Source organism: Bubalus kerabau, chromosome 19 (genome assembly GCF_029407905.1).
Source record: "Bubalus kerabau isolate K-KA32 ecotype Philippines breed swamp buffalo chromosome 19, PCC_UOA_SB_1v2, whole genome shotgun sequence".
In the NCBI taxonomy this organism is placed as follows: Eukaryota; Metazoa; Chordata; class Mammalia; order Artiodactyla; family Bovidae; genus Bubalus; species Bubalus kerabau.
This window is the reverse complement of record NC_073642.1, coordinates 26,791,490-26,818,924: the sequence shown is the minus strand read 5'-3', so window position 1 is coordinate 26,818,924 and position 27,435 is coordinate 26,791,490. Positions and strand designations below refer to the sequence as shown.

General features: G+C 48.8%; 1 protein-coding gene across 3 annotated transcripts in view; it reads right to left on the bottom strand.

Annotated features, from left to right (window-relative positions):
* Positions 1 to 7,712: 7,712 nt before the first annotated feature.
* FAH (fumarylacetoacetate hydrolase) overlaps positions 7,713 to 27,435 on the bottom strand; it is a 32,133-nt gene continuing 12,410 nt past the window's right edge. The window contains exons 6-14 of one of the 3 annotated variants that reach the window (XM_055556017.1): positions 25,744 to 25,841; positions 25,586 to 25,638; positions 23,275 to 23,374; positions 21,873 to 22,003; positions 19,840 to 19,915; positions 19,364 to 19,410; positions 17,856 to 17,957; positions 16,959 to 17,076; positions 9,257 to 9,477 (exon numbers count right to left, since the gene is read on the bottom strand). In XM_055556017.1, the coding sequence (XP_055411992.1) occupies positions 9,398 to 9,477; positions 16,959 to 17,076; positions 17,856 to 17,957; positions 19,364 to 19,410; positions 19,840 to 19,915; positions 21,873 to 22,003; positions 23,275 to 23,374; positions 25,586 to 25,638; positions 25,744 to 25,841 (805 nt within the window). In that variant the 3' untranslated portion in view covers positions 9,257 to 9,397. Of the gene's footprint in view, positions 9,478 to 16,958; positions 17,077 to 17,855; positions 17,958 to 19,363; positions 19,411 to 19,839; positions 19,916 to 21,872; positions 22,004 to 23,274; positions 23,375 to 25,585; positions 25,639 to 25,743; positions 25,842 to 27,435 lie in introns of all 3 variants that reach the window. The other 2 variants (XM_055556016.1, XM_055556019.1) reach the window with 2 other exon arrangements.

Here is a 27,435-nt window from a genome sequence, read left to right as displayed (position 1 = left end):
AAAACCAACTGAAATTTCAAGCTTTTGTTGTTGCTTTAGCTGCTAAAGGATGGAGGAGATGGTCCTTTGTCATCAGAGCATCTTAGCCAGTTTGTAGCTGGCTGAGACGAAGTTAGGGCTTGGGATGGAGAGGTAAACTGTTCAGCGAAAGAAATGGAGAGAATTTTTGAAGACTGGAAGCTGGCAGAAAGAAAATGCAAAGCATCAGAGAGAAAGAGGTGTTGACCTCCTCAACCCAGGATTTAAGGCAAAATATGATCAGAGAAAAAGTCCCCCTGCAGGGTATGGGCGATGGGGTCTCCAGACAGTGGTGTTTTGTGGTTGATTTTAAGGTGTTGCCTGTTCTGTGCTCTGCTCCAGTCCCTTCCTGTTACTCCAAACTCTCAGTAAAGTCTGATACACAATCCACCTTGTGGCCATGGTGTTTGCGGGGCAATAAAGACATCTGGGTGGGGGAAGATATCTGGGAAGTGGGTGATGTGAAGAAATGTTATCTGGAAAGGGATGTCATGCTAGGGACAGGTGAGGTAGAGAAAAACAGCAGAAGCAAGAAATCAATGACGGTCCCTAGCAGAAACATGAGCCCTGAGGATGCTCAGACAGGCTGGTATGACTAATAGAGGACACTAGTTTTACCCGCCTGGTCTATCAATTCCCATCAACTCTGTTTCAATTTTTTCCAGTTAGTTGCTCTAATCTACATGTTCTTATTGAATTGCTACTCTTTTTTTGGCGGGGGGTTGGGGGGGGGGGTGTTGTGCCATGCTGCATGCAGGATCTTAGTTCCCTGATCGGGGATGGAACCTTCCCCACTGCATTTAATGCGCAGAGTCTTAGCCACGGGACCACCGTGGCTAAGAAGGGAAGTCCCTTCTTATTGAATTGAAACACCCATGCTTCCCTCTCCTATAAAATTGCCATAGAATTTGAGGCTAACTCAATCCAAAAGGAGCTGGTTCTGCTTCAAAACATCAGGTGGGGAGAATTTCAAAGCCTGGCATGTCCACAAGTGTTTCCACGTCCACAGTCCTGCATGTGTGAAGGAGGACAGCCTGCAGTGCCCTCTTTGTTTATGGCCCAGTCTGCTGAGAGGCACTTGAGCCGAGCTCCCTGGTCCATGTTCACATACCCAGTCATTTCGTCCAAACAGTACACCAGGCTGGCTATGTCCAAAGGGACAGACAGCCTCAGCCATGCCAGCCCTGAATCCATAGGTCCTTGGTCATCATCAGCTAAGACGACCCAATATAACATTGCAAAGCAATTATCCTCTAGCCAAAAAAAATAAAGATTAAATTAAATTATAAGAAAACGTAGCAACCCTAGGATGCACCCAGTACATGCAGCAGAGTGGTACACACGAAGATACTACACATTGCCTCAAAAACCCAAAGAGGTTCATAAACCACTGAGCCTCTATCTTCATAGTGGATGGCACAAGGAAAAGCGAGGTTTCTCACCTACCAGGGGATATCCCAACATGCCCCCAGTCGCTGGAACCCAAGAAATTTCTGCAATGTGGAGGGCACATGCAGAGGCCCCACACTGACCTTGGAGGGTGCCTGCTACCCACTGGGTCTTCCAGACACAGGGTGATGGCAGAAACTAGAGACAGGGCTGCCATCCTTACTGCCCAGCCACTGAGCAGCCCCTCTGCACCAGAACAGAGAAGAGAGGTGCCTGGGGGTCCCTGCCTTCAAACAGTGGGTGGAAAGAAAGATGGACACATGGCTGCTGAAGACTTTCCACGTTAGACCAGAGCACACACTTAAAGCCAAGTCATAAGAAACCCGAAAGGAGATCTATTCAGATCAGAAGGGCTAGTGTTGAACTTGGCCTGAAAGATTGCTCCAGAGAGTGGGCTTTAAGAGACAGCAGGATCTGCATGAACAAATCATTTCCCCATGGAAGTGGGGAAAGCGAATTTTATTTGGAACAAAGGTTTTCATTTTAAGAAGTAAGAGATATATTCACTTGTTTGTTTTAATTGGCGTTAGTATACATTGATGATGGGCTTCCCAGGGGGCTCAGTGGTAGAGAATCCTCCTGCCAGTCCATAGGGGTTTGCTCTCACCTTCTGGCAAGCCCGTGCCATTTGTGGTCCTTGCTACATTCCACTCAGCAGAGGCAGTTAGCACCATGTCATCAGTACAGCACGACTGAGCAACTGAGCACAAGCATCAATATAGCAGCCATTCGTGAGGTGCTGTGGGCTGACAAGATGATCAGGGTCCCACACAATACAACGAAGAGAAGAGCGGGCGAACCCTGGAGGCAATACAATTAACGTGTGCCACCACCTCCTGCCTGATGAAGGTGAACTCTTTCTGTTATCTTTATTGATCGGGATGCAGCAGAATGTACTTTCTGGTACAGTGGTTCTCAAACTTTAGCATGCATCAGAATCACTTGGAAAGTTTGTTCTCACACAATTTCTGGACTCCCACCCCAGAATGTTTAATTCAGTTCATCTTATTGTCTGTCCTTTAATTTGTCAATCAAAGTACTATAAATTTTTTTTGGGGGGGGAGGTTGTTTACTTTTTAAAGTATAGTTGATTTGCAATGTTGTGTTCATTTCTGCTGTACAGCAAAATAGACATCCTATGGTTTGTATTTTTAACAAGTTTCAAGGTCCTTGCCTCAGCTAAGAGACTTTATTGACACACACAATTACCTGGCATTGCACGGTTCCCTGGCACTGCAACTCTGCAAGCCAGACCTTTGTCTGTCCTACAGCTGAGGAAAGTCACTTTACCAGGCACTGCATGCATGCCTTCTGCTTCTCCATCTGACACTTCAGTTATGAATTCAAGATTTGGAGTTTATCTTGCTCTTTACGTAAACTCTCCAGGGCAATCAAGAGCAGCCCACCCATCCTAGAATCCATGTAATCAGCAATATTCCCCTAGCAACTAAGTGCCAATGATTTTTTTTTTTAATATCTGTTCTTTCATTCATTTATTTAGCTGTGCCAGGTCTTATTGCTGCACACGGGATCTTCAATCTTCACTGTGGCATGTGGAATTTTTAGTTGTGGCTTGTGTGATCTAGTTCCCCGACCAGGGATTGAACGTGGGCTCCCTGCATTTGGAGCACAGAGCCTTAGCCACGGGACCACTAGGGAAGTCCCACCAGTAACTCTTCTCCTAGTGCTTTACTCTCAACCTGCACTCCATCCTATGCCAACACTGATAATATTCCAATAACTGTGATAGCATCACACAGTACAGACTATTCATGTCCTGCCTCCCCCAGTCAGGAGGTTACTCTGTGCTCATCTAATATGCAAGAAACCCAATCCCAGCATTTATTTTGAGAGCCTGTTTCCTGATGCCACTCCTGGTACCAATGGCTTTATTAGTCAGGAAGCAACTGAAGAGGGTTTGATTGATTGAAGAGGGTCTAATTTAGGGACTATTTTCAAAAATGTAGGCAGGGTTTAAAAACGCAACACAAATGAACATATCTACTAAACAGAAACAGACTTGCAGACATAGAGAGCAGGCTGTGGTTGCCAAGCGGGGAGAGGGCACAAGGGAGGGAAGAACTGGGGGCTTGGGATGAGCAGGTGCAAACTGATATCTGTACGATGGATAAGCAAAAAGGTCCTGCTGTATAGCACAGGGAACTATACTCAGTAGACTGTAATAAATCAGAATGAAAAACAATATATATATATTATATATATATATACACACACGTATATGTGTAACAGTCACTTTGCTGTACAGCAGAAATTAAATACAACATGTAAATCAACTATTTTTCAATAAAAAATATTGAAAATATTTTTAAAAAGAGAGAGAGAGAAAGGGATGGTGGCTAGTTCAGGATTGATGACCACAAGAAGGCACTGGCAGCCCTTGCTTAGGGAGGGAATGGTGGAATCAGAAACAAGCAAGTGTTATTGAGCCATAGGTAGGCAGGGAGACGCTGGCACAGAGCCACCCAAACCCTAGCCCAGCAGGGAAGGGGTGACCAGCCTGGGTACCCCCGCCTTCTTTCTCCTCTTACATTCCACCCTCAGCTTGTGCCTCTACTGAAGCCAGGCAGAAGCCAGAGGGTGGGAACCTGGGTGACATCATGCATGGAGGTCTTCCTCCTCCCAAGACATGGCAGGACAGGGAAGGATGACCAGCAGTTCTGGAGGAACAGAGGGAGAGGAACCTGCATGGAGCCCCGGATGCTCTTCCTGCCAGCAGATCTTAGGCATGGCCCAGCAAGAGCTTCTAAACTGGCTTTCAAACTGTGACTATCTGGGAGAGGGGATCAGTGTCAGTCATTGATGCCTCTCGGGCTTCTTATGAAGTTTGGTCCACTCTCTCTCCTCCCTTCTGCACCAAGAACAGGGTGACCTCACTAGGTTCTGTTGTGCTCACTTCTCCAAGAAAAAGGGTGTCCTCTGGCCTAATACAGTCATTAAGAGGGACTGGGGAACTCAGACTCCTTCAGCCTGACTATACAGAGAAGCAGCTGATTAATCCACAACTCCTCCCAGTAATTATACTCCTCCCTTAGGGGTCATGTATCATATTGTTTGATAGCATGTAGAATCTCCAGCTACCTTCTACTGTCATAAAATATTATAGGGCTAAATCTGGTTTTTGTATTCTTGTATTGTTTCTGTGGGGGTTTCCCAGCTGGTTCAGTGGTAGAGAGAGAGAGAGAAAGGATTCGCTCAGTCGTGTCTGACTCTTTGCGACCCCATGGACTGTAGCCCACCAGGCTCCTCCGTCCATGGGACTCTCCAGGCAAGAGTACTGGAGTGGGTTGCCATTTCCTTCTCCACAGTGGTAAAGAATCCGCCTGCAAATGCAGGAGATGAGTGTTTGATCCCTGGGTCAGGAAGATCCCCTGGAAAAGGGAATGGCTACCCACTCCAGTATTCTTGCTTGGGAAACCCCATGGATAGGGGAGCCTGGCAGGCTACAGTTTATGGCATCACAAATGAGTCAGACATGACTGAGCAACTAAACAACAACAAATACTACAAGTCAGCCCTGTTTCATATCAGTCAGTCCATTAAGTGGGGAAATATTGGGTGTCACCTTGAAGATGGAATGGGGGCTCTGGCTTCCTATGAATAGACACTAAGGAAGGAATGACTCCAGAGGGCTGTGATGGGATGACACCCACAGGGCTGAAACTTGGGCTACATCAGGAATGCTGCAATGCCAATCCTTAAACACATGATTTTTTCTTTCTCTGCTCTGCTCAGATACTCAGTTGTGTCCAGCTGTCTGTGACCTCATGGACTGTAGCCCACCAGGCTCCTCTGTCCATGGGATTTCCCAGGCAAGAATACTGGAGTGAGGTGCCATTCCCTTCTCCAGAAGATCTTCTTGACCCAGAGATCGAACCTGAATCTCATCTCCTGCATTGGCAGCTGGATTCTTTACCACTGCACCACCTAGGAAGCCCTTTTCCTTCTCTTGGATTACCAAATGCAGCTCTAATATAATTTGGAAAAGCTTCATATTGAGCTCATAGTGATGAGATAGGCAACTTTGTGATGCAATGCCACACATGTTTATGAGCAGCTACTGTGCTGGGTTTCCCTGATGGCTCAGTGATAAAGAACCTGCCTGCCAATGCAGAAGATGCAGGTTTGAATCCTGGGTCAGGAAGATCCCCTGGAGGAGGGTATGGCAACCCATTCCAGTATTCTTGCCTGGAAAATCCCATCGACAGAGGAGCGGTGGGCTACAGTCCATGGGGCTGCAGAGTCTGACATGACTGAAGTGATTAAATAGCAACCTGTGTAAAGGGGTTTGGACACAAAGATAAGTCAAGCACAACCCTGCCCTGAGAAGCTCCAAGCTTCCAAGGATCAAAATCAAGGTTCCAACCACTGTTTCACAATTAGCCCTAGAAGTCCAAAGCTGTGGAGTCCAGTCTCAGTTCTACCACTCTCTAGTTATGTGAAATGAACAAGTCTCTTCATTTATTTTTTTTAATTTTTTTTTTTTGATGTGGACCATTTTCAAGGTCTTTGTTGAACTTGCTGCAATATTGCTTCTGTTTCATGTTTTTGTTTTTTTGGCCAAAAGGCATGTGAGATCCTAGCTCCCTGACCAGGGATCAAACCCACACCCCTGCATTGGAAGAAGTCTTAACCATGGACCACCAGGGAAGTCCTTAAGTGTCTTCATTTATACAAAAAGATATCTGAGACAGTGTGGGGGTCCAGAGATAGAGGTAAAGGCGCAGTATTGCCTGTAGGCCTGGGGAGGAGGTAGGCTTTCCCTGGGATCCATGCTCCAGAGGGCCTAGCCTATCACAAACACACACACACAAATGAATGTATTCAAGAGCACATGGGGGGACTTCATTGGTGGTCCAGTGGTTAAGGCTCTGAGCTTTCACCACAGGGGGCAATAGTTCGATCCCTGGTCAGGGAACTAAAATTTCACATGCCAAGTGGTGTGGCCAAAAAGTGAGAAAAAAAATAAATAAATAAAGAACACATGGGCCCTTGTCTCCTTGGGACTCAAGCCCCAGGGACTCTTCACACCTCTGGGTGGTGCCCTCAAAACAAAAGTGCCATGTGAATGCCACACAGCTGTGTGGTGGATCAGAGCCAGCACTCTCGATGGACACTTCCTCCCCCCTCCAGGGGGCGCAGGGCAGCAGAAGCACTGTGGTAAGAGAACCTGATGGTCAGTAACTACTTCCTACAGCATGAATGCAGAGGATGATTGCCCCGGTGTCATTCCTCAGTCCTACCCTAAATTCATTTCCTTGCTTTTCAATGTGTGGTTCCGGCATGGCATTCACAACAGCTGCACATGGCAGCTAGGGCCCATTTTGCAACGTCAACTAATTCATATTAATGTATCCTTACATAAAATAAACAGAGAGTGATATTAATTCTTTACTTTGCAACTAGGTGACGCTGAACACTAGGATTGCAAATAGTTTTATTTTTATAACAAGTATTTAGTAGAATTTAATTGAATTAAAAAAAATTTAAACATTTCAACTTGATTTAAATAAATTTGATGTTAATGTTCTTTAATTATAATTTGTATCTTACCTTTGAATTTTAATAGATAATTTTGAATGTCAAAGAAAAATTATTGAGGACTTCCCTGGTGGTCCACTGGTTAAGACTTCTCCTTCCAATGCAGGAGCTGTGGGTTCAATCCCTGGTCAGGGAGCTAAGATTCCACATGCCTCAGGGCCAAAAAACCAAAACGTGAAACACACGCAATATTGTAACAAATTCAATAAAGATTTTAAAAATGGTCCCCGTCAAAAAATCTTTTTAAAAAAGAATAACTGGAAATGAATATAAATTTTTCAATTTTTAACATTTAAGGTGTTGAAAATATTTACATTTCATACACTTTGAGTGTAACTCAATTTACTTTATCATCATTTACATTAGTCTGTCAATAAAACCCAAATTATGTGAATAGCTTAAGAGAGTATAATTAGTGATTCTAATGAAATTAAGGCAAGAAAAACTAACTTAAATAATAAAATTTTATTTTAAAAATATTGATATAGCAATTCATGAATTTGTACATCTTTAGTGCTCATCCCACAATCGCCATCCCATTAACATTTTTCAAGGGTAATGATAATTATATTCATTTATAGTTGATATCTGGTGAATTTTCAATCATATAAAAACCATAGCTTTGCAAATATTTTTTGTTTTGTAATTATGAAAACATGTAGGCCAGGGAGAAGAATAAAGAGTATTTAATAGTTTGTTGGCTTCGCTCATTTCTCTTAAATATTGAGACATAAGTGAATCTCCATGTATATTCTTGGCTAGGCAGAGGTGGACCTATGAATACAATCTGTCTAAGCACAAGTTAGAAAAGAATTTCCAGACACAGAGCATTTCAGAAAGAAGCGAGTTTATTAAGAACAAAGAGCAGAGATGATGTGAGCTCTGCAAACACAGCAGGCTGACCTCCTGACAGACCAGGGAGACTCCACGGGATGCTGTTAGAACAGCGGGCTGGCTCAAGGGAGAGCCGACCGTTTTCATGGGTCAATAGCCAACCTTTATAGTCTCAAGACAAGGAAAATTCCTGCTAGAAGGGTGGCATTAGGTGGTTGGTTAGGGTGGGTATTTTTACTGGTCAGGGAGCTAACCACTAAGGATCAGGGTGACTCACAGCAACCTTGGCTAGGGGGCTCAGTCAGTTCCAGAGGTGACCTCGGTGCTGGGCTCTGCATCTGTGGCCTTGGAACAAGACCTCGCACCTGTGACCTTGGGATAGGACTCCACAAATGTGAGAGGTACTGCAATGGGTAAATCTGTATGTCAACTTGGCTGAGCCACAGTACCCAGAAATTTGGTCCAATATTAGTCTAGATGTGGCTGTGAAAGTATTTTTCATATGAGATTAACACTGAAGTTGGTGACCTTTGAGTAAAGCAGATTATCCTCTCTAATATGGGGGTGGGCCTCATCTAGTCAGCTGAAGCCCTAAGAGAAAAAGGCCTACTCTCCCTGGAAGAGGAGGGGGCTCTGCCGGGGATACCTTCAGACTCACACTGCAGCTCTTCCCTGAGGCTCGGGCTGCCCAGCCCACCCTACCCTGTAGATTTTGGACTTTCCACAATCACACATGTGCTCGCTAAGTTGCTTCAGTTGTGCACAACTCTTTGCTACCTTATGGACCCACTAGGCTTCTCTGTCCATGGGATTCTCCAGGCAAGAATCCTGGAGTGGGTTGTCATGCCCTCCTCCAGGGCATCTTCACGACCCAGGGATCAAACCCATGTCTCTTATGTCTCCTGCATTGGCAGGCAGGTTCTTTACCAATAGTGCCACCTGAGAAGCCCAATCACTTGAGCCAGTTCCTTGAAACAAACCTCTCTCCCTATAAATCTCCTATAGGTTCTGTTTCTTTGGAGAACTCTTCACCAATACGAGTGTCATTCTTTTCCCATATTCCGGAAAATACCAGGAGGCCCAGGATGTCTGATGAAAAGCATCAGACCCTCACCCTCACTAATAAAAACCGAAAAACAAGTTAAAGAATGCCTCTCAAGGAAGCAGTACACACCTTGACCCACCAAGTCAAACCAAGAACACAAGGACTTCCTGGTAGTCCAGTGGTTAAGACTCCAAGCTTCCAATGCAGGGGGCATGGGTTCAGTCCCTGGGATGGGAAATTCTGCATGTCTATGGTGTGGCCATGAAAAAAAAAAAAAAGCAAACTAACAAAATAACAGAACAAAAACAAACCAAGAACATGAGTAGCCATTGTGCACAGCCGTGCCAGGCTCAGAGCATGAAGACAGAGCACAGCAGCTTTATTATTGAATGAAGAACTAGGCCCGCAGCCACAGTGGGGGCCCCTGGTCCCCCCAGGGAGGTGGAGGGGGCGGCGTGCCAGTCTGGTGTTTCTGGGAGAGCAGAGAGGACCTCAGGCGAGCGAGAGGGCAGGCAGCACTTTTCCCGCACACTGGCCGAAGCCAATGCGGTACCCATCCCCCTGGCAGTGCCCTGTAACAGAGAGAGGACAGGGGGTCAGCCACAGAGCCGCCAAGCTCAGGGAACCAACGCCCAGGCAGCCACAGCACCGGTCAGCACACGGCTGGGCCCGGGGCAGAAAGGCACCATCAGGATGACAAATAGGTATATTCGACAGAAAACTACCCTCCCCAGGACCTGGACAGAGCACCAAGATGGAACTCCAGGCCCATCCCACTGTTGGGGACCCCAGAAAGTAGTGCAAGGATGGAGCGATGGCTCTCCTGAGAGGCGAAGGAAGAGACAGAGGTCAACTCTCCCTCTATGAGTCTGAGTTCAAATCCTAATTAGGTCTGCTAATTAGCCTGAGGCCAGGGTTCAAAGTCTGGCTCCTGCATCTACTTGGGTTTCCTGGGAACTCAGTTTCCTGATCTGTGAAATGGATCTAATGATAGTACCCACTGAGCAAGACTATAACAAAGATGACGTGAGTTAATACACAGAGAATTCCCAGAAGTGCTTGGCCCAGGGCACATGCTCAGTGTCAGCTATTAGGAGAATTATAAGCTGGGGGTCTGGGGGCAGCTTGTTTAACCCCTGAGCTCAGCTACTCCCTTGTCTACAAATGGGAATAGCAATCATTTCCTCTTGGGGTGGTGAGGATTTAATGACAGACTTGGGTGAAGTCCCAGCATGACACCTCCCCCAAAGCAGATGTTTAACAAATTCAATCAATTCCAGAAAGGCAGACAGCAGGAGGCCTTTGTCCCTGTACCTGAGAAGGGTCCATTCACCAGGAGCTGCCCAACTAATATGAATTAGAGTAGAAAAGTCTATGAGGTGCTGGGAGAGCAGTGTGGAGAAGACAGGAGAAGAAAGGAGGGAACTTGCTGCTGATGGGAACCCCACCTGAGTGGGGATTTAATGGGTGGGTAGGAGTTCGCCAGGAGGGGCACAATGAAAAGGGCATGCCCAACAGAGGAAATAGCATGAGACCAAAGGCAACCTTGAGAGATGGGTCAACTCAGTTCAGTTCAGTTGCTCAGTCGTGTCCGACTCTTTGCGACCCCATGAACCGCAGCATGCCAGGCCTCCCTGTCCATCACCAACTCCCGGAATCCACCCAAACCCATGTCCACTGAGTCCGTGATGCCATCCAACCATCTCATCCTCTGTCGTCCCCTTCTCCCCCTGCCCTCAATCTTCCCCATCATCAGGGTCTTTTCCAATGAGTCAGTTCTTCACATCAGGTGGCCAAAGGATTGGAGTTTCAGCTTCAACATCAGTCCTTCCAATGAACACCCAGGACTGATCTCCTTTAGGATGGACTGGTTGGATCTCCTTGCAGTTCATGGGATTCTCAAGAGTCTTCTCCAACACCACAGTTCAAAAGCATCAATTCTTCTGGACTCAGCTTTCTTTATAGTCCAACTCTCACATCCATACATGACCACTGGAAAAACCATAGCCTTGAGACAGACCTTTTTTGGCAAAGTAATGTCTCTGCTTTTTAATATGCTGTCTAGGTTGGTCATTGGAGAAGGCGATGGCACCCCACTCCAGTACTCTTGTCTAGAAAATCCCATGGATGGAGGAGCCTGGTAGGCTGCAGTCCATGGGGTCGCGAAGAGTCGGACACGACTGAGCAACTTCACTTTCACTTTTCACTTTCATGCATTGGAGAAGGCAATGGCAATCCACTCCAGTATTCTTGCCTGGAGAATCCCAGGGACGGGGGAGCCTGGTGGGCTGCCATCTATGGGGTCACAGAGTTGGACACGACTGAAGTGACTTAGCAGCAGCAGCAGCAGGTTGGTCATAACTTTCCTTCCAAGGAGTAAGTGTCTTTTAATTTCATGGCTGCAATCACCATCTGCAGTGATTTTGGAGCCCCCCAAAATAAAGTCAGCCACTGTTTCCACTGTTTCCCCATCTATTTGCCATGAAGTGATGGGACTGGATGCCATATCTTAAAGTCTTCTGGATGTTGAGCTTAAAGCCAACTTTTTCACTCTCCTCTTTCACTTTCATCAAGAGGCTCTTTAGTTCTTCTTCACTTTCTGCCATAAGGGTGGTGTCATCTGCATATCTGAGGTTATTGATATTTCTCCCAGCAATCTTGATTCCAGCTTGTGCTTCCTCCAGCCCAGCGTTTCTCATGATGTACTCTGCATATAAGTTAAATAAGCAGGGTGACAATATACAGCCTTGATGTACTCCTTTTCCTATTTGGACCAGTCTGTTGTTCCATGTCCAGTTCTAACTGTTGCTTCCTGACCTGATACAGATTTCTCAGGAGACATGTCAGGTGGTCTAGTATTCCCATCTCCTTCAGAATTTTCCAGTTTATTGTGATCCACAGAGTCAAAGGCTTTGGCATAGTCAAAAAAGCAGAAATAGATGTTTTTCTGAAACTCCCTTGCTTTTTCGATGATCCAGCAGATGTTGGCAATTTGATCTCTGGTTCCTCTGCTTTTTCTAAAACCAGCTTGAACATCTGGAAGTTCATGGTTCATGTATTGCTGAAGCCTGCCTTGGAGAATTTCAAGCATTACTTTACTAGCGTGTGAGATGAGTGCAATTGTGCAGTAGTTTGAGCATTCTTTGGCATTGCCTTTATTTGGGATTGGAATGAAAGGATGTCCCCAAAAAGCCCTCCCAGTGAGTCCGCACAGCCACCTGTGCCCTGCTGTCCCAGCCTGTCTCCTCCCACCTCCCTCCTCCTGTCTGACCAGCCACCTCATTCTCCCTGTGTGGGCTATTCCAACTACACCCCCAAACCTGCCCCTCACTGTCCCTGGCATCCCTGAGGACATCCTGGCCACCCCAGCACTAACCCCTAACACTCAGGGTCACCTTTGGTCCAGAGCAATATCCTTGCCTATTCTGTTGCTCAGTTTCATTATTGTTCTATCAGTCACTTTTGAATCTTGATGCTCAGAAACATTTGTGTCCCCGGGGCGGGGGTGGGGGGAAGCCTATTAAAGCAAAACCTGGCAGAAATGCATCAATCATCTATCAAGACAAGTCACTCCAAAAGGCAGTATTTTTTAAGAGCCTTCTTCCTGGAGAGCTGCAAACACTGATGGAGTGTCTTTCTCCTCCCCACCCCCAACGCTAGGCACTGTCAGTCACATGGCTCCTTCCTGCCCTGGGCACAACAGCACCAACCCTCCCAGCAAACAGCACTGCCTGCTTCCTTAAGCACAGATACACAGTGACATCCTGGTAGGAGAGCCAGACACTTCCTCCCCATCTTACAGCTGGAGGGCAGGTGCTGAACAGGGTTTCTGAACCTTAGTGACTAGTGACAGTTAGAGCTGGATGGATGATTCTCAAGACAGGCTGTCCTGTGTACTTGGGATGTCTAGCAGCATCCCTGGCTGCCCTTCAGAGTCAGCCAAAACTGGCTCCAGTTGCTGCCAAATGTCCCCCAAAGACCGTGGCCCTGAGGATGGAAGTGATGCTCTGCACCCAGGACCATCTTCTGGGCCCTCAGGCCGCTGCTCCCCAGGCCAGGGAGGAGAAGCTGGGGGCAGGTGTATCCAGGCAGGGACCAGGGGCCCAGAGAGGCCAGAGAGTGAGGAAAGTCCACTCCCAAGTCAGAGCATGCCACTGAGACCTGGGCAGAGCGGGAAGGCAGCTCCCTGGCCTCACTGAGTTAGTTCCATCAACCGTGAACACGGAAGGGAAAAGCGTGCTCGTCTCCTCTGGGATGTCAGCCAGTCGCTGGCTTTTTCCTGGAGACTGACCCTCTGCCTGGGGCTTGCCTGGTGGCCCAGATGGTAAAGAATCCACCTGCAATGCAGGAGACCTGGGTTTGACCCCTGGGTTGGGAAGGTCCCTTGGAGAAGGAAATGGCAACCCACTCCAGCATTCTTACCTGGAGAATCCCATGGACAGAGGAGCCTGGTGGGCTACAGTCCACGGGGTTGCAAAGGGTTGGATACAACTGAGTGGCTAAGCACAGCGTAGACCCTCTGCCTGCTCCCCACTGCATCCCAAGGGGAACGAGTGTCCTAGTGACAGCTCAGTTTTCCAGCTTCCCAAAATGCCCCACCTGCCAAAGTATAATTTTTATTCTTGTTCCTGAGACTTCCACCCATCTATCTCCATTTTCCTCTTTTCTTTCTAAAAAATTTTAAAAATTTCATTTATTTGTTTTTGGCTGCACTGGATCTTTGCTGCTGCACGAGGGCTTCCTCTAGTTGTGGTGAGCAGGGACTACTCTCTAGTTGGGGTGCCAGGGAGTCCATTGCAGGGGCTTCTCTTTCGTGGAGTAGCTCCAGTTTGCAGAAACTAGAGAAAGCTTGTGCACAGCCGCAAAGACCCAGTACAGTCATTAAAATAAGTAAAGAAATAAAATTTTAAAAATAATATGCATTTAAAAAAAAAGAAGAAGAAGGGGTCAGGATGCTGGGCCTTCTCAAGAGTGGGTTCTGGAAAAAACATCAATAATGATGAGGACAGGGGTGACAACCGTTGCGAATTTTAAGTGCTCACAAAGTAACGCGTGCCTTGTGAGGCTCTTTAGATGTTATCAAAGGGGTGAAGAATCAGGGTTCTGAAAACCAGCTACCTGGATGGGAAATCTCTTCCTGACTTACTGGTTGCAAGATCCAAGGCAAGTCATTTACCCACTGCTGGGCCTTCCATCTGTAAAACAGTGCTGCAGCGGTGGTGGAGCACAACCCCAGACGGGTGGGCCCTGCACCTCCCAGTTCACCACGGGAACCCAGGGGAATCCACAGCCCCTGCCCTGAAGGATTAAACTGGGTCATGCCAGCAAATACGGAAAACTCAGCAGTGGCCACAACACTGGAAAAGGTCAGTTTTCATTCCAATCCCAAAGAAAGGCAATGCCAAAGAATGCTCAACTACCACACAATTGCACTCATCTCACATGCTAGTAAAGTAATGTTCAAAATTCTCCAAGCCAGGCTTCAGCAATACGTGAACTGTGAACTTCCTGATGTTCAAGCTGGTTTTAGAAAAGGCAGAGGAACCAGAGATCAAATTGCCAACATCTGCTGGATCATCAAAAAAGCAAGGGAGTTTCAGAAAAACATCTATTTCTGCTTTATTGACTATGCCAAAGCCTTTGACTGTGTGCATCACAATAAACTGTGGAAAATTCTGAAACAGATGGGAATACCAGACCACCTGACCTGCCTCTCGAGAAACCTGTATGCAGGTCAAGAAGCAATAGTTAGAACTGGACATGGAACAACAGACTGGTTCTAGATAGGAAAAGGAGTACGTCAAGGCTATATATTGTCACCCTGCTTATTTAACTTATATGCAGAGTACATTATGAGAAACGCTGGGCTGGAGGAAGCACAAGCTGGAATCAAGATTGCTGGGAGAAATATCAATAACCTCAGATATGCAGATGACACCACCCTTATGGCAGAAAGTGAAGAAGAACAAAAGAGCCTCTTGATGAAAGTGAAAGAGGAGAGTGAAAAAGTTGGCTTAAAGCTCAACATCCAGAACACTAAGATCATGGCATCCGGTCCCATCACTTTATGGGAAACAGATGGAGAAACAGTGGAAACAGTGGCTGACTTTATTTTGGGGGGCTCCAAAATCACTGCAGATGGTGATTGTAGCCATGAAATTAAAAGACGCTTACTCCTTGAAAGGAAAGTTATGACCAACCTAGATGGCATATTAAAAAGCAGAGACATTACTTTGCCAACAAAGGTCCGTTTAGTCAAGGCTATGGTTTTTCCAGTGGTCACATATGGATGGGAGAGTTGGACTATAAAGAAAGCTGAGCACCGAAGAATTGATGCTTTTGAACTGTGGTGTTGGAGAAGACTCTTGAGAGTCCCTTGGACTGCAAGGAGATCCAACCAGTCCATCCTAAGGGAGATCAGTCCTGGGTGTTCATTGGAAGGACTGACGTTGAAGCTGAAACTCCAATACTTTGGTCACCTGAGGCTAAGAGCTGACTCATTGGAAAAAACCCTGATGCTGGGAAAGATTTAGGCCAGGAGGAGAAAGGGATGGCAGAGGATGAGATGGTTGCATGGCATCATCAACTCGATGGACATGGGTTTGGGTGGACTCTGGGAGTTGGTGATGGACAGGGAGGCCTGGCGTGCTGCAGTTCATGGGGTTGCACAGAGTCAGACACGACTGAGCAACTGAACTGAACTCATTTTTACAACCACGCTGTGAGACTAGGCACTGTATCCTTAGCTCCATTTTAAAGATGAGGAAACTGAGTCTCAGAAAGATTCAATAACCTGAGGAAGGTCCCAGGGCTACTGGCGATGTGGGAGTCCAACCTGAATCTGTGTGACTCTGACCACGGTGGCGCCTTCCTCTCCAGCAATATTAAATGATAGGCATAATGGCCCCTCAAAGGGGTAAGGGTGCCCTAACCTGCTTGAAATGTGCGTGCTCATACGCTCAGTCATGTCCAGCTCTTTTGTGACTCCGTGGACTGTAGCCCTCCAGGTTCCTCTCTCCTTGGGGATTCTCCAGGCAAGAATACTGGCGTGGGTTGCCATGCCCTCCTCCAGGGCATCTTCCCAACCAAGGGATCGAACCTGCATCTCTTACATCTCCTGCATTAGCAGGCAGGTTCTTCACTACTAACAGCACCTGGGAAGCCCCTCAGAATGGGCCGCTAGAAATCTTGTCACTAACTCAGTCAGGTAATAGGCACAGGGTCAAAGGGCACAAGGTCAGAAGGCACAGGGTCTCTGCAGTGCAAAGTTCAGAACGTGAAACCTGCCATTATTTTATCACTTTGATCTGGGGGGAAGGAGACACTGAGCTGGACTTCCTTGGTCTTTTTGCTCCAGGAAGACTCTGATTTAAAGTTCTCGGCAGGGACTTCCCTGGTGGACCAGTGGTTAAGATTTTGCACTTTTACTGCAGGGGACACGGGTGTGATTCCTGGTCGGGGAACTAAGATCCCACATGCAACATGGCTTGATTAAAAGATTAAAAGTAAATAAAGCCAGTCCCTGGCAGGCAGGGCTAGGGTGAAGGCCAGAACAAGCAGACACAGAGCTGGGACTTCCTGGTAGTTCAGCTGGTAAAGAATCCACCTTCAATGCAAAAGACCCCAGTTCGAGTTCTGAGTCACGAAGATCCCCTGGAGAAGGGTATTCCCGGGGAATACCCACTCCAGTATTCTTGGGCTTCCCTGGTGGCTCAGCTGGTAAAGAATCTGCCTGCAATGCGGGAGCCCTGGGTTTGATCCCTGTGTTGGGAAGATCCCTTGGAGAAGGGAATGGCTACTCACTCCAGTATTCTGGCCTACAAAATTCCATGGACTGTATAGTCCATGGGGTCGCAAAGAGTCGGACACGACTGAGCGACTTTCACTTCACTTCATTTCAGTCCCTGTCAGGCAGGGCTTGGGTGAAGGCCAGAAGAAGCAGACACAGAACCGGGAAGGCCGGAGTGGGGACAGTTGGGACAGATGGCTTCCCGGCAGACGGCGAGGACGGCGAGGAGGAGATGCCGCCCGTGGGCCTGGCGCCCTCCCTCACCTGTCATGATGACTTCATCCCCGTCCAGCAGGAACTTCCTGGTCTGGCCATTCCCCAGCTCTATGGCCCTTGTGCCCTTCCATGACAGCTCCAGCATGCAGCCAAAGCTCTCTGGCTCCTTTATAGCAAGAAGGGGCAGAAGTTGTCACAGGCATTTACATCACAGTGTTTCCATCACCGTGGGCGGGTCAGATCTGGTGCGGACAGTGGTTAGCAAGGCGAGGGGTAGGGGTGAGGCCTGGGAAGGAGCAAGGGACCCCACAGCCCCCAGAGACCCTGCCTTGGTGGGAATCACCCTGGAAATGTCCTCAAGTCCAGGTGCCTTATGTGCCCTACTTACTTCATTCAGGATTTAGGCGTTGGGGGGATGCTGGGCCAACCTGCCCAGGCCCATCCTGCCAGGCGCCTGCCCACTCTGGAGGCTGGGGCTTACCCAGATGCTGTTACGCTTGGCACCCCCCCACCCCACCCCCCTGCTAGGAAGAGACTTTCCATCAAAAAGAGCCTGAGGTCTGGACCTTGCAGGAAGTGGCTAGTCTGTGCACCAACCAAAGTCATCACCAAAGGTTCATGGTGGGGGCGGTTAGCAGTGGGGCCACCTCATCCTGGAAGGATGTGCTGTAAGGTGGTGACAACCAGATACAACAGTGGCCCCCTGTGTCATTCTCACTCCCCCCAGTAGACAGAGGCAGCCTCTCACCCCTATCCCGATCTCTTCTGCATTTGAAAAAGGAGCCCCTTCTGCACCCAGAGATGGATGAAGCTATGAGGTGGACAGGGTCGTAAGATATGCATGCTCAGGCTGGACTCCCCTCTCAAGGGAGAACCTTCCAGTCTGTACAGGGAATAGGGATGCTCCACGCAGGCAGCTCCCAGGGGAACCAATCACATACTTACCGGCCCACTGATGGTTCCAGAAGCCAAGAGGTCGCCCGGCTGCAGGTTGCAGCCATTGACAGAGTGGTGGGTAAGCTGCTGCAGCATTGTCCAGTACATGTACTGCGGGCGAGGACACAGAGATGGGGACGGGCAGGACAGGCTTCTCCTGAGCTGCCCGGAGCAGCAAGCCCCACTCACAGCAGCCCGCCCCGGCCTCTCTCCCAGTCCCTAGAGCAAGGACAAGCTGTCCTCCTGCACTTACCCTGTGACCTACCCCAGTTCTCTCCCTGCCCCTTCACCAGCTAGAGCCCTAGCTCCTGGGCTCCTTCTAGCCCAACCCTAACCCACCTTCTCCAAGAAGCACTCCTGGAGTTGCAAACCTCACTGCTCAGACCCTCAACGTGCAGCATGCTCAGGAGTCCATAATCCCACTTTGTCCTGAAATCACCCCAGAGTCCTGAGTTGACAAGGTCTAGGTCCTCACTACAGCAAAACTGTCTCATGAGCAAAGACCTCAGGCCTTGGAACAGACACTGGGCAACAGAGCTGAACAACTCAAACAGAACCTCAGAGCAGCCTAAAGGATGAGGGAGCACTACGGGAGGTCAGGCCTGGTGGGAAGTGACCAAGGACCACGTGCCCGCTGAGCATCTCAGGGGCTGCACTCCTGCGCCTCAAGCCCACAGCTCCTCAGGTCTGCCCCTCCTGAAGCTACACACCCAGGAAAAGGAAACCTCAGAAATGGATTTTTGCACAAAAGCCCCCTTAAGCAGGCTCCCCCATTCCTTCTTAGCAGCCTAAGGAGTCCAGAATAAAGTTAAATTAAGAGGGAGACTAGAAGAAACAGGAATACATTGAATCAGAGGATGTTCAGTGGTCAGCAAGCATATGACAGGATGCCCAGCTGCATTCGTCCTTGTCATTGTTGTTCAGTCACTCAGTCATGTCCGATTCTTTGCAACCCCAGGGACTGCAGCACGCCAAGGCTTCCCTGTCCTTCACTATCTCCTGGAGTTTCCTCAGACTCATGTGCTTTGAGTCGGTGATGCCATCCAACCATCTCATCCTTTTCCGCCCCCTTCTCCTCCTGCCCTCGGTCTTTCCCAGCATTCATCTTTAGGGAGATGCAAAGCGAAATCACAATCCCCAGAACAGCTGAAATGAAACTGCCAGCGGCTCACCTGTTGACCAGGATGTGGAGCAGCCGAAATGTCAGATGCTGCCCGTGGTGAGTGCAAACTGTAACAAGCCCTTGGGAAAAGTCTCTGGAAGGACTCCTCGGCCAAGTATGGATATACACTCTCTATGACCCAGCACTTCTATCCCTGGATATCCAGACATATGCACATTCATGCACCCAGAGACATGGACTAGACTGTTCACGGTAGCTCTACCAAAAAAATGGAAACAACCCACCACACGCTGACCCATCATCACATCCCGACATGGATGCTTTTCTCCTGGTCCTGCCAGGAAGAAAGGTCTCCCCCGTCTCCAAAAGCAGTCTGCCCAGCCTTAAAGCTTACCTTAAAATTAGACCTGCATATGGTAGCTGCCTGGCTCATTCCTTCTCCTGTTAGGAAGACAAGTAACATTGACCAGAAGACTTAATTCCATTAATCAAGGAGTGGGGATCCCACCTTGTAAGGGGAACTCTTTTGTGGCTTAGGCTTTCCATTGTCTAATATGACTCCACCTAAAGAGTCTATGAACCAATAAGCTCATAGGCTAGGGTCTCAGAGCTGGGGGACTTCCACAGAGAAGTCAATACCATCATTATCCCACTGCCAGGTGACAAACTGGACAGATTTAGTAACAGATAGATTCAGTAATATGCCCAAAGTCCCAGAGCTGGTCAGGGGAAGAACCAAGACTTGAACTTCAGCTGTAACCTTCAAAGCGGGGCTCTCTCACTACTGATCCACTGGCCTTTAACTCAGCCCAGCCGAGCAGCCCCAGGGGTCCACCCAGTTGGACACAGCCTCCGACCCCCAGGCAGTACCTTTCAGGGCAACAGAGAGGTTGATGTCGAATGTGTAGGGCTGGTCATGGCAGAGATACGGCAGGGGCTTGGGGTCCTGTGAGGGCAGAGGAACACAGAGGGGCTGGGTTGGCTGGCCGAGCTGGCCAGGCTGGCCCCACAGCAGAGCAGCTGGCCAGGAGGACCTGAGAAGAAGGGGCATCCCCTCTTTCCAGGACAGTGCTGTGTCCCTGGACACTGGGGGGTGAGGGTGGCAGAAGACAGAGTGGTCAACAAAGGGTGCACAGTCCCCCTAGTGCTCCTGGACTCAGTGATACAGGCCACTTTGACAGCCAGGCCAGAAGGTCTGTACTTTGTCCAAAAGCAATGTCTCCCCCAAGAGCCATCTGTGACTCCCTAGTGATCCATGAGCTAATGTGGGGTGACTTTATTTTCATGATTATGTGTTTCTTTTCATGATTGACTTGGTGGCTAGTTACATGGATAGGGACCTAGAAGTTCCTTTTCTAAATATACTATGTTTTCAAATGGAAGCTGCTTTAAAGAAAAGCATTCAGTAAGTCATCATTCACAAGTGGCAAGAATCCTGAAGGTTGCACTTTAACAGTATTTGGGATGGATTGGTATATAAGGAGATAGAGCCCAAAGGTCTTTGGTGAGGGTGAGCAGTGCCTGTGAGCGAAGAGCTGGACCAGGGATAAAGCCTGGAGGGGACAAGCCAGGGATGTGACTGCGGGCCAGGCGGTCCTCGGAGAGTGGGACTCACCGAGGAGGGAGGAGACAAATCTCAGAGACTGAAAAAGATGGGGAGGGAGATGCTGGCAGGAGTGGTGGAGGAGGGAGCCTCACGAGGAACTGGTCTGCAGGGAAAGACTCCCAGTGTTTCGGTACAGCTCCATGAGAAGACAGCAGGCTGAGACATGTCCAGGGAGCCACATGTGAGGTGGAGGCAGAGGCCATGAGAAAGCAGGGTCAGATGTTCAGGGGAGCAGAACCGGTAATGAGGGAAGAGCAAGGCTGAGAGCTCAGCCCGGGCTGCCCCCACATGGAGGCTAGAGTCCACTGGAGCATTGCAGGAGATACAGGACTGAGACTGGTCACATGCCAGAAGCCAGGGGCAGAGCGTCTAGGAACAGTAGGGGGCTGCCAAAAGGTCAAAAGAAGTTCAAACCAGTCGATCCTAAAGGAAATCAACCCTGGGAATATTCACTGTAAGGACCAATGCCAAAGCTGAAGCTCCAACACTTTGGCCACCTGATGCGAAGAACTGACTCATTGAAAAAGACCCTGATGCTGGGAAAGATTGAAGGCAGGAGGAGAAGGGGACGACAGAGGATGAGAGGGTTGGATGGCATTACAGACTCGATGGACATGAGTTTGAGCAAACTCCGGGAGATGGTGAAGGACAGGGAAGTCTGGTGTGCGGCAGTCCATGGGGTCGCAGAGTCAGACACAACTGAGCGACTGGACAACAGCAAAGAGGTCCATACTGAAGAGGGCACAAGACCATGGCGTCAGTCAAGGTCAAGTGCACTTTGGTGGAGGTCACTGGGGGTGATGGGATGGAGGCAGCAGCAGACTGTGACAGCCTGAGGAGTGAGGACCAAGATCCGGAGTCGGGCCAGGACAGTGGTACAGGGACCAGGAGGCTCGGCAGCAGGATGCCCTGTGGTCTGACTCCACACTGCAGTTTGTCAGTCGGCCTCCAGGGGGCGCCATCACACAGACCACAACTTGGCGACCCGGGAGGTTGTGCAATGTGATACTGGAAGGGACCCCTTCTCCTGCCAATTGGCCAGTTCCTGTAGCCTCAGAGGATTCTAAAGGTTACAAAACTCCATGTTTTTTCCCAGAACTGTGCAAGGAACAGGGAAAACACAAGGCAGAATGACTGGCGCCATGCTTGCCTAGAGGTCCCTGCAGTCAAGACCCCCCAGCACGTGGGCATGCTGGGGACACGGCACTTACCCTCCAGACCCTCTCCAAACTGGATGGGTAAACAGCTGGGAGGCAGAGGGGCCCGGGTTTGGGACTTCTCATAGAGGACGTCTTACCTGCTCCGGGTTGGGCACAGCAAAGGGCATGAGGGCATCCATGGGCACCACCCATGGAGAGATGGTGGTTCCAAAACTCTTCCCAAGGAACGGCCCAAGGGGGACGTACTCCCATTTCTGGATGTCTCGAGCTACAGGAGAAGGGACAAGCAGGGCTGACAGAAGCCAACGAGGCCACCAGCCAAGTCTCCCCTCTCCCCTTGACGAAGGACCAGACGCTTGGCTCAGCCTTGCTGACCCCTGGTGCTCCAACCCCAATGAGCTGGTTGCCCTGGGACCAAGGACAGAGGTCCTCTGAGGTCACCGTGCCAGGCTGCGGCCAAGAGCGAGATGACCAAAGGGCAGGAAAAAGAAAAGTACTCTTCCAGTACCAGGAGGGAGAGAGACGTATTTGTCACAAGAGACAGGAATTCAAGGCCAAGAAGAGACTGCAAACAAATCTTGTTACTTCTTCAATAATTTAGCACCCCAGACCCAAAATCCTGTGTTTTGTCTATTGTTTACAAATTTATTATTTGTTTGTAAAAAGGTATAAAAGCTGCCTGCTTTGTTCACTTCCTTAATTCTCTTCTGTGCACTCCTGTATTTACAAATTATATTTGTTTTTCTGCTGTTTAACTAAAAGGGGGGAGCAGGCAGGATATTTCCCCATGAAGGGTCTGGAATCTCAACCTCATAGTTCCTGGGACACCTGGCACCAGTTTCCTCCTATATAAGGCAGAGGGGTTGAGACGAACTCAGAAATGGAGCTTTTTGGTTTGAAATCTTAGCTCAGCAATCAGCTGAAATCACTCTGTGCCTCATTCCTCACCTCCGTAAAATGGGAATAGTAATATTATCATTGGGCTTCCCAGCTGGCACTAGTGGTAAAGTGCCTACTGATGCAGCGGTCATAAGAGACGTAGATTCAATCCCTGGGTTGGGAAGATCCCTTGGAGAAGGGCACGGCAACCCACTCCAGTATCCTTGCCTGGAGAATCCCATGGAGGACCCTAGTGGGCTACAGTCCACTGGGTCTCAAGAGTCAGATATGACTTAGTGACTAAACAACAAAAATATTACCAGTGCCCAATTGGTATCTGGCAGGAGAGTCCACGGGAGGAGTTCAGCCCTGGGGCCTGGCACAAAATTGCTCAAACATATTAGCCATGTCCCTCCGTTCAACTTACAAGAACACTGGAGCTCAGAGAGGTCAAGTGACTGGCCAAGAGCTCAGAGCCGAGAGGTCTGTTGGATACCCAAGCCTGCGCTCTCAACCACTGACCACCTGCTGCCTCTGACCAAACCAGACCCAGGAGACCACCTTGGCTTCTGCAAAAAGTGTCCCAAACACCCAGCCTTCCCCCAGACCCAAGAGTGCACAGGATGCTCAATACCAGGATGCCCGGCTCCCCATAATTACCACTCCAGTCGTTCATAAGGACCATTCCAAAAATGTGCTCGTGGGCCTTGGAAATGGGGATTGGCTCTCCGAGTTTGTTCCCAGGGCCTACAAAGAAAGCCTGACATGGGAAAGCTGATGAGAATCTGGCTCTAACCTGCTGCCCTTGCCTGGAAGGCAAAGGTCAGGCATTTCCAAACCCTGGCTGATACCTGGACTGCTACGTGCAAATCCACCATACTTCTACACTGCACCTGAGTTGACAGACAGCCACAGCCCTGCTCACACCCCTGCTCACAGCTGGGGCCATAGTGAGCAGCAGCGGGCCAGTGCCCACCCAAGACCCCTGCACATGGTCCCTGATCACCACGGCAGCCCTTTTCATCTCCTTCAGCCCACACCTCTGCCCTTTCCCACACTGCATTTTCAGATTTGACAGCTACACAAGGCTTGTGAAAAGTGAAAATACCAGGGTTTGTATTCATGTCATAAAAAATCAGAAGGCTGACTCCATGATGTGGCAAAGAGAGCCCATGGGGGCAAACTCCACCCCTTAACCCATCATACAATTCCAAGTAGATGAGAGATCTAAATATTTGCAGAGTAAGGCTCTATCTAACAAGTACTAGAAAAACAAAACATCCCCCAAATCTTCAAATTCTTCAGATGGAGAGAGTCTGCTGCTGCTGCTGCTAAGCCGCTTCAGTCGTGTCCGACTCTGTGCAACCCCAGAGACGGCAGCCCACCAGGCCTCCCTGTCCCTGGGATTCTCCAGGCAAGAACACTGGAGTGGGTTGCCATTTCCTTCTCCAATACATGAAAGTGAAAAGTGAAAGTGAAGTCGCTCAGTCGTGTCCGACTTTTAGTGACCCCTAAGATGACATAAAAGGAAATGCCATAAAGGAAGTGATTGACATGTTTGACTTTATAAAACTGTAAAATTTCTGCATAAAGAAAGACAACAAATAAAGGCAAAATGATACCACACTGGGAGTAACATATTTACAATGTATTACAGTGAAGTGTTAATTTCTATTAAATACAAAAGTGTATTAGTCACTCAGTCATTTCCGACTCTTTGTGACCCCATAATCTATAGCCCACCAGGCTCCCTTGTCCATGGGGTTCTACAGGCAAGAATCATGGAATGGATAGCCATTCCCTTCTCCAAGGGATCTTCCTGAGCCAGGGATCAAACCCACATCTCTTATACCTCCTGCACTGGCAGGTAGGTTCTTGTCCATCTGAGCCCCCAGGGAAGCACTTCAATACAAAACAGACTTTCAAACTGCTAAGAGAGCACTGTGCAGAAAACTGGCAGAGAGTAGCCGAGAATATCTGTGAAAGGAGAGCATCGCTAACACAACATCCAGGAAACAAGAGAGCGTCTAGACATCACTGCGGGAACATGTTGGGAAAATAACTACCAAAAGCGCACAGAATCAACTATGACGTTTGCAAGACCCAAGTCCCAGTTATATTCATTCTATGATGGTGTTTAAACATCGCACATTTTTCATCAAGATTATAAAAAGAAAGATGCTGTCTTATAGAGAATCTCACCACCATCGTCAAGATGATCTGTGCTCGCTACCCACCCAATACACCATTTCTTCACACTCCGACTTTCCATTTACCTTCTGCCCACCCCTTCTGCCCCCCGACAGGAACCACCATAGGTAAAGCATCTGCCTGCAAAGTCCTCCATACTCCCAGAGAGAAGACCCTGGTCCCATTTAAACTGGGGCTCTGCACCCTGCTCTGGGGCATCTGGCTTGGGGACACCATCTCTTAGGGGCCACGTGGCAGCCTCACAAAGGCAGTGAGAGGCAGAGGGCTGGTTCGGCATGCCCTCCTGGGACTAGTGACTATTTGTCTCCCCTGGATGGAATCCAAAGATATCACCAGGCAGGATTGGAAATACAGGGAGATCCAGCCTGCCTCCAATCAACCTAGAGGCCCACGCTCACAGTCCAACCAGGGGACCCCAAAGCGTACACCAGGGAACCCACACCAGGAAACACTCCGAGGACCACCTAAACCTGAGATTCAAACTGTCTGCCACCCTGTGTGTGTCCTCAGGTGACCCCTCAAAACCTCTCCGACTACTGATTTGGAGGTTACAAATGAACGGTTAATGAACTTACACATACAGAATCAGTGAGTAAGGAGGCTGGACGGTACTTCCGATGGCCAGGTGGGGACCCAGAACTGCCATTAACATGGTTGAGATGAAGGAACCGCCCATTGTCCAGGGCAGCCACTGGGAGAGCCCTCTTGCTCTAGCGTATATACAGACCCCACGCCAGTAAAACACCGAAACAAGGCTTACCATCTCCAACTCGAAGTCCAGGAGTTTGCAGGCACCATAAACGGGAGGCTTAGCTGGAATAACAGCAGAAAGAGAGGTTAGTGGGTGCCAGGCATGGACTTGGGCGTGTGGGGACAAAGGGCAGAGCCCGGCAAGGCCTGGGCACTGGGGGCACTTACAGTCGTCGGGCCGCATCTGCCCCAGGGGCCTGCGGATCGGGGTGCCAGACACCACCACGGAGGAAGCGCGCCCGTGGTAGCCCACTGGCAGGTGCAGCCTGAGGAAGGAAGGCGAGAGGAAGCCTTGATGCTGTTACATGTACAAATGAAATTTCGAAATGTTTTCAGATGAAATGAAAGGGAGCCAACATATATATACCTGAGCTTCCCTGGTGGCTGATGGTAAAGAATGTGGGAGATCTGGGAAGATCCCCTGGAGAAGGGAATGGCTACCTACTCCAGTATTCTTGCCTGGAGAATCCCTTGGACAGAGCAGCTTGGTGGGCTATGGTTCACAGGGTCACAATGAGTCTGACACAACTGAAGCAACTTAGCACGCACACACATATATAAAATAGATAAGTAATAAGGACCTGGGGCTTCCCAGGTGGCACAGTGGTAAAGAATCCATCTGCCAATGCAGGAGATGCAAGAGATGCAGGTTCAATCCCTGGGGTGGGAAGATCCCCTGGAGTAGAAAATGGCAACCCACTCCAGTATTCTTGCTTGAGAAATCCCAAGGGCAGAGGAGCTTGGTGGGCTACAGTCCATGGGGTGGCAAAGAGTCGGACATGACTGAGTGACTAAATTTCAAAATGCTTTCAAGATAAAAATGAAAGTGAGTCAACACATACATGATTCAAATATCGAAAAGAACTCCCAAGTGTCCAGAAACAAATAAATGGATGAGCAAGAATGTGGTCTCGATAAGACAATGGAATATTTTCTGTTGTTGTTCAGTCTGTCAGGCTTCCCTGTCCTTCACCATCTCCTGGATTTTGCTCAAACTCATGTCCATTGAGTCAATGATGCCATCCAACCATCTCATCCTCTGTCATCCCCTTCTCCTCCTGCCTTCAATCTTTCCCAGCATGCTCTTTGCCTCAGGTGGCCATTGCTCAACATTAAAAAGAAAGGACTTCCTTGGTGGTCCAGTGGTTAAGAAACTGCCTGCCAATGCAGGAGACACAGGTTCAATCCCTCCTCCAGGAAGATACCACATGCCAGATACCAGATACCATGGGGCAACTAAGCCCAAGCACCCTAAGAACCTGTGCTCCACAACAAGAAGCCACCACAATGAGAAGCCTGTATGTATGTAGGTATATGTATGTATGTATGTGTGTACATGTATGAGTGTGCATGTATGTGTGTGAGGCTAAATAAAAGCCCCTGCAAAGATACCCATGTCCAGCACAGGGACTTCTGCTCAGTGCTATGTGACAACCTGGATGAGAGGGGAGTTTGGGGAAGAATGGATCCATGTGTATGTATGGCTGAGTCCCTTCACTGTCCACCTGAAACCATCACACCATTGTGAGTTGACTATACTCCAACATTAAAAAAAAAAAAGATATCCAGGTCTTAACCTCTGGAAGCTGTGAATATCACCTTCTGAGGTAAAAGAGACTTGCAGATGTGACTTAAGTCAATGATCATGAGATTATGGAGATTATTCTGAATTATCAGGTGGTCCCTACATGTAACCATGTGTGTGTGTGTGTGTGTGTGTGTGTGTGTGACTGCTCAGTCATGTCCAACTCTTTGCGACCCTTTGGACTATAGCCCGTCAGGCTCCTCTGTCCATGGAATTTCCCAGGCAAGAATACTAGAGTGGGTTGCCACTTTCTACTCTAGGGGATCTTCCCAGCC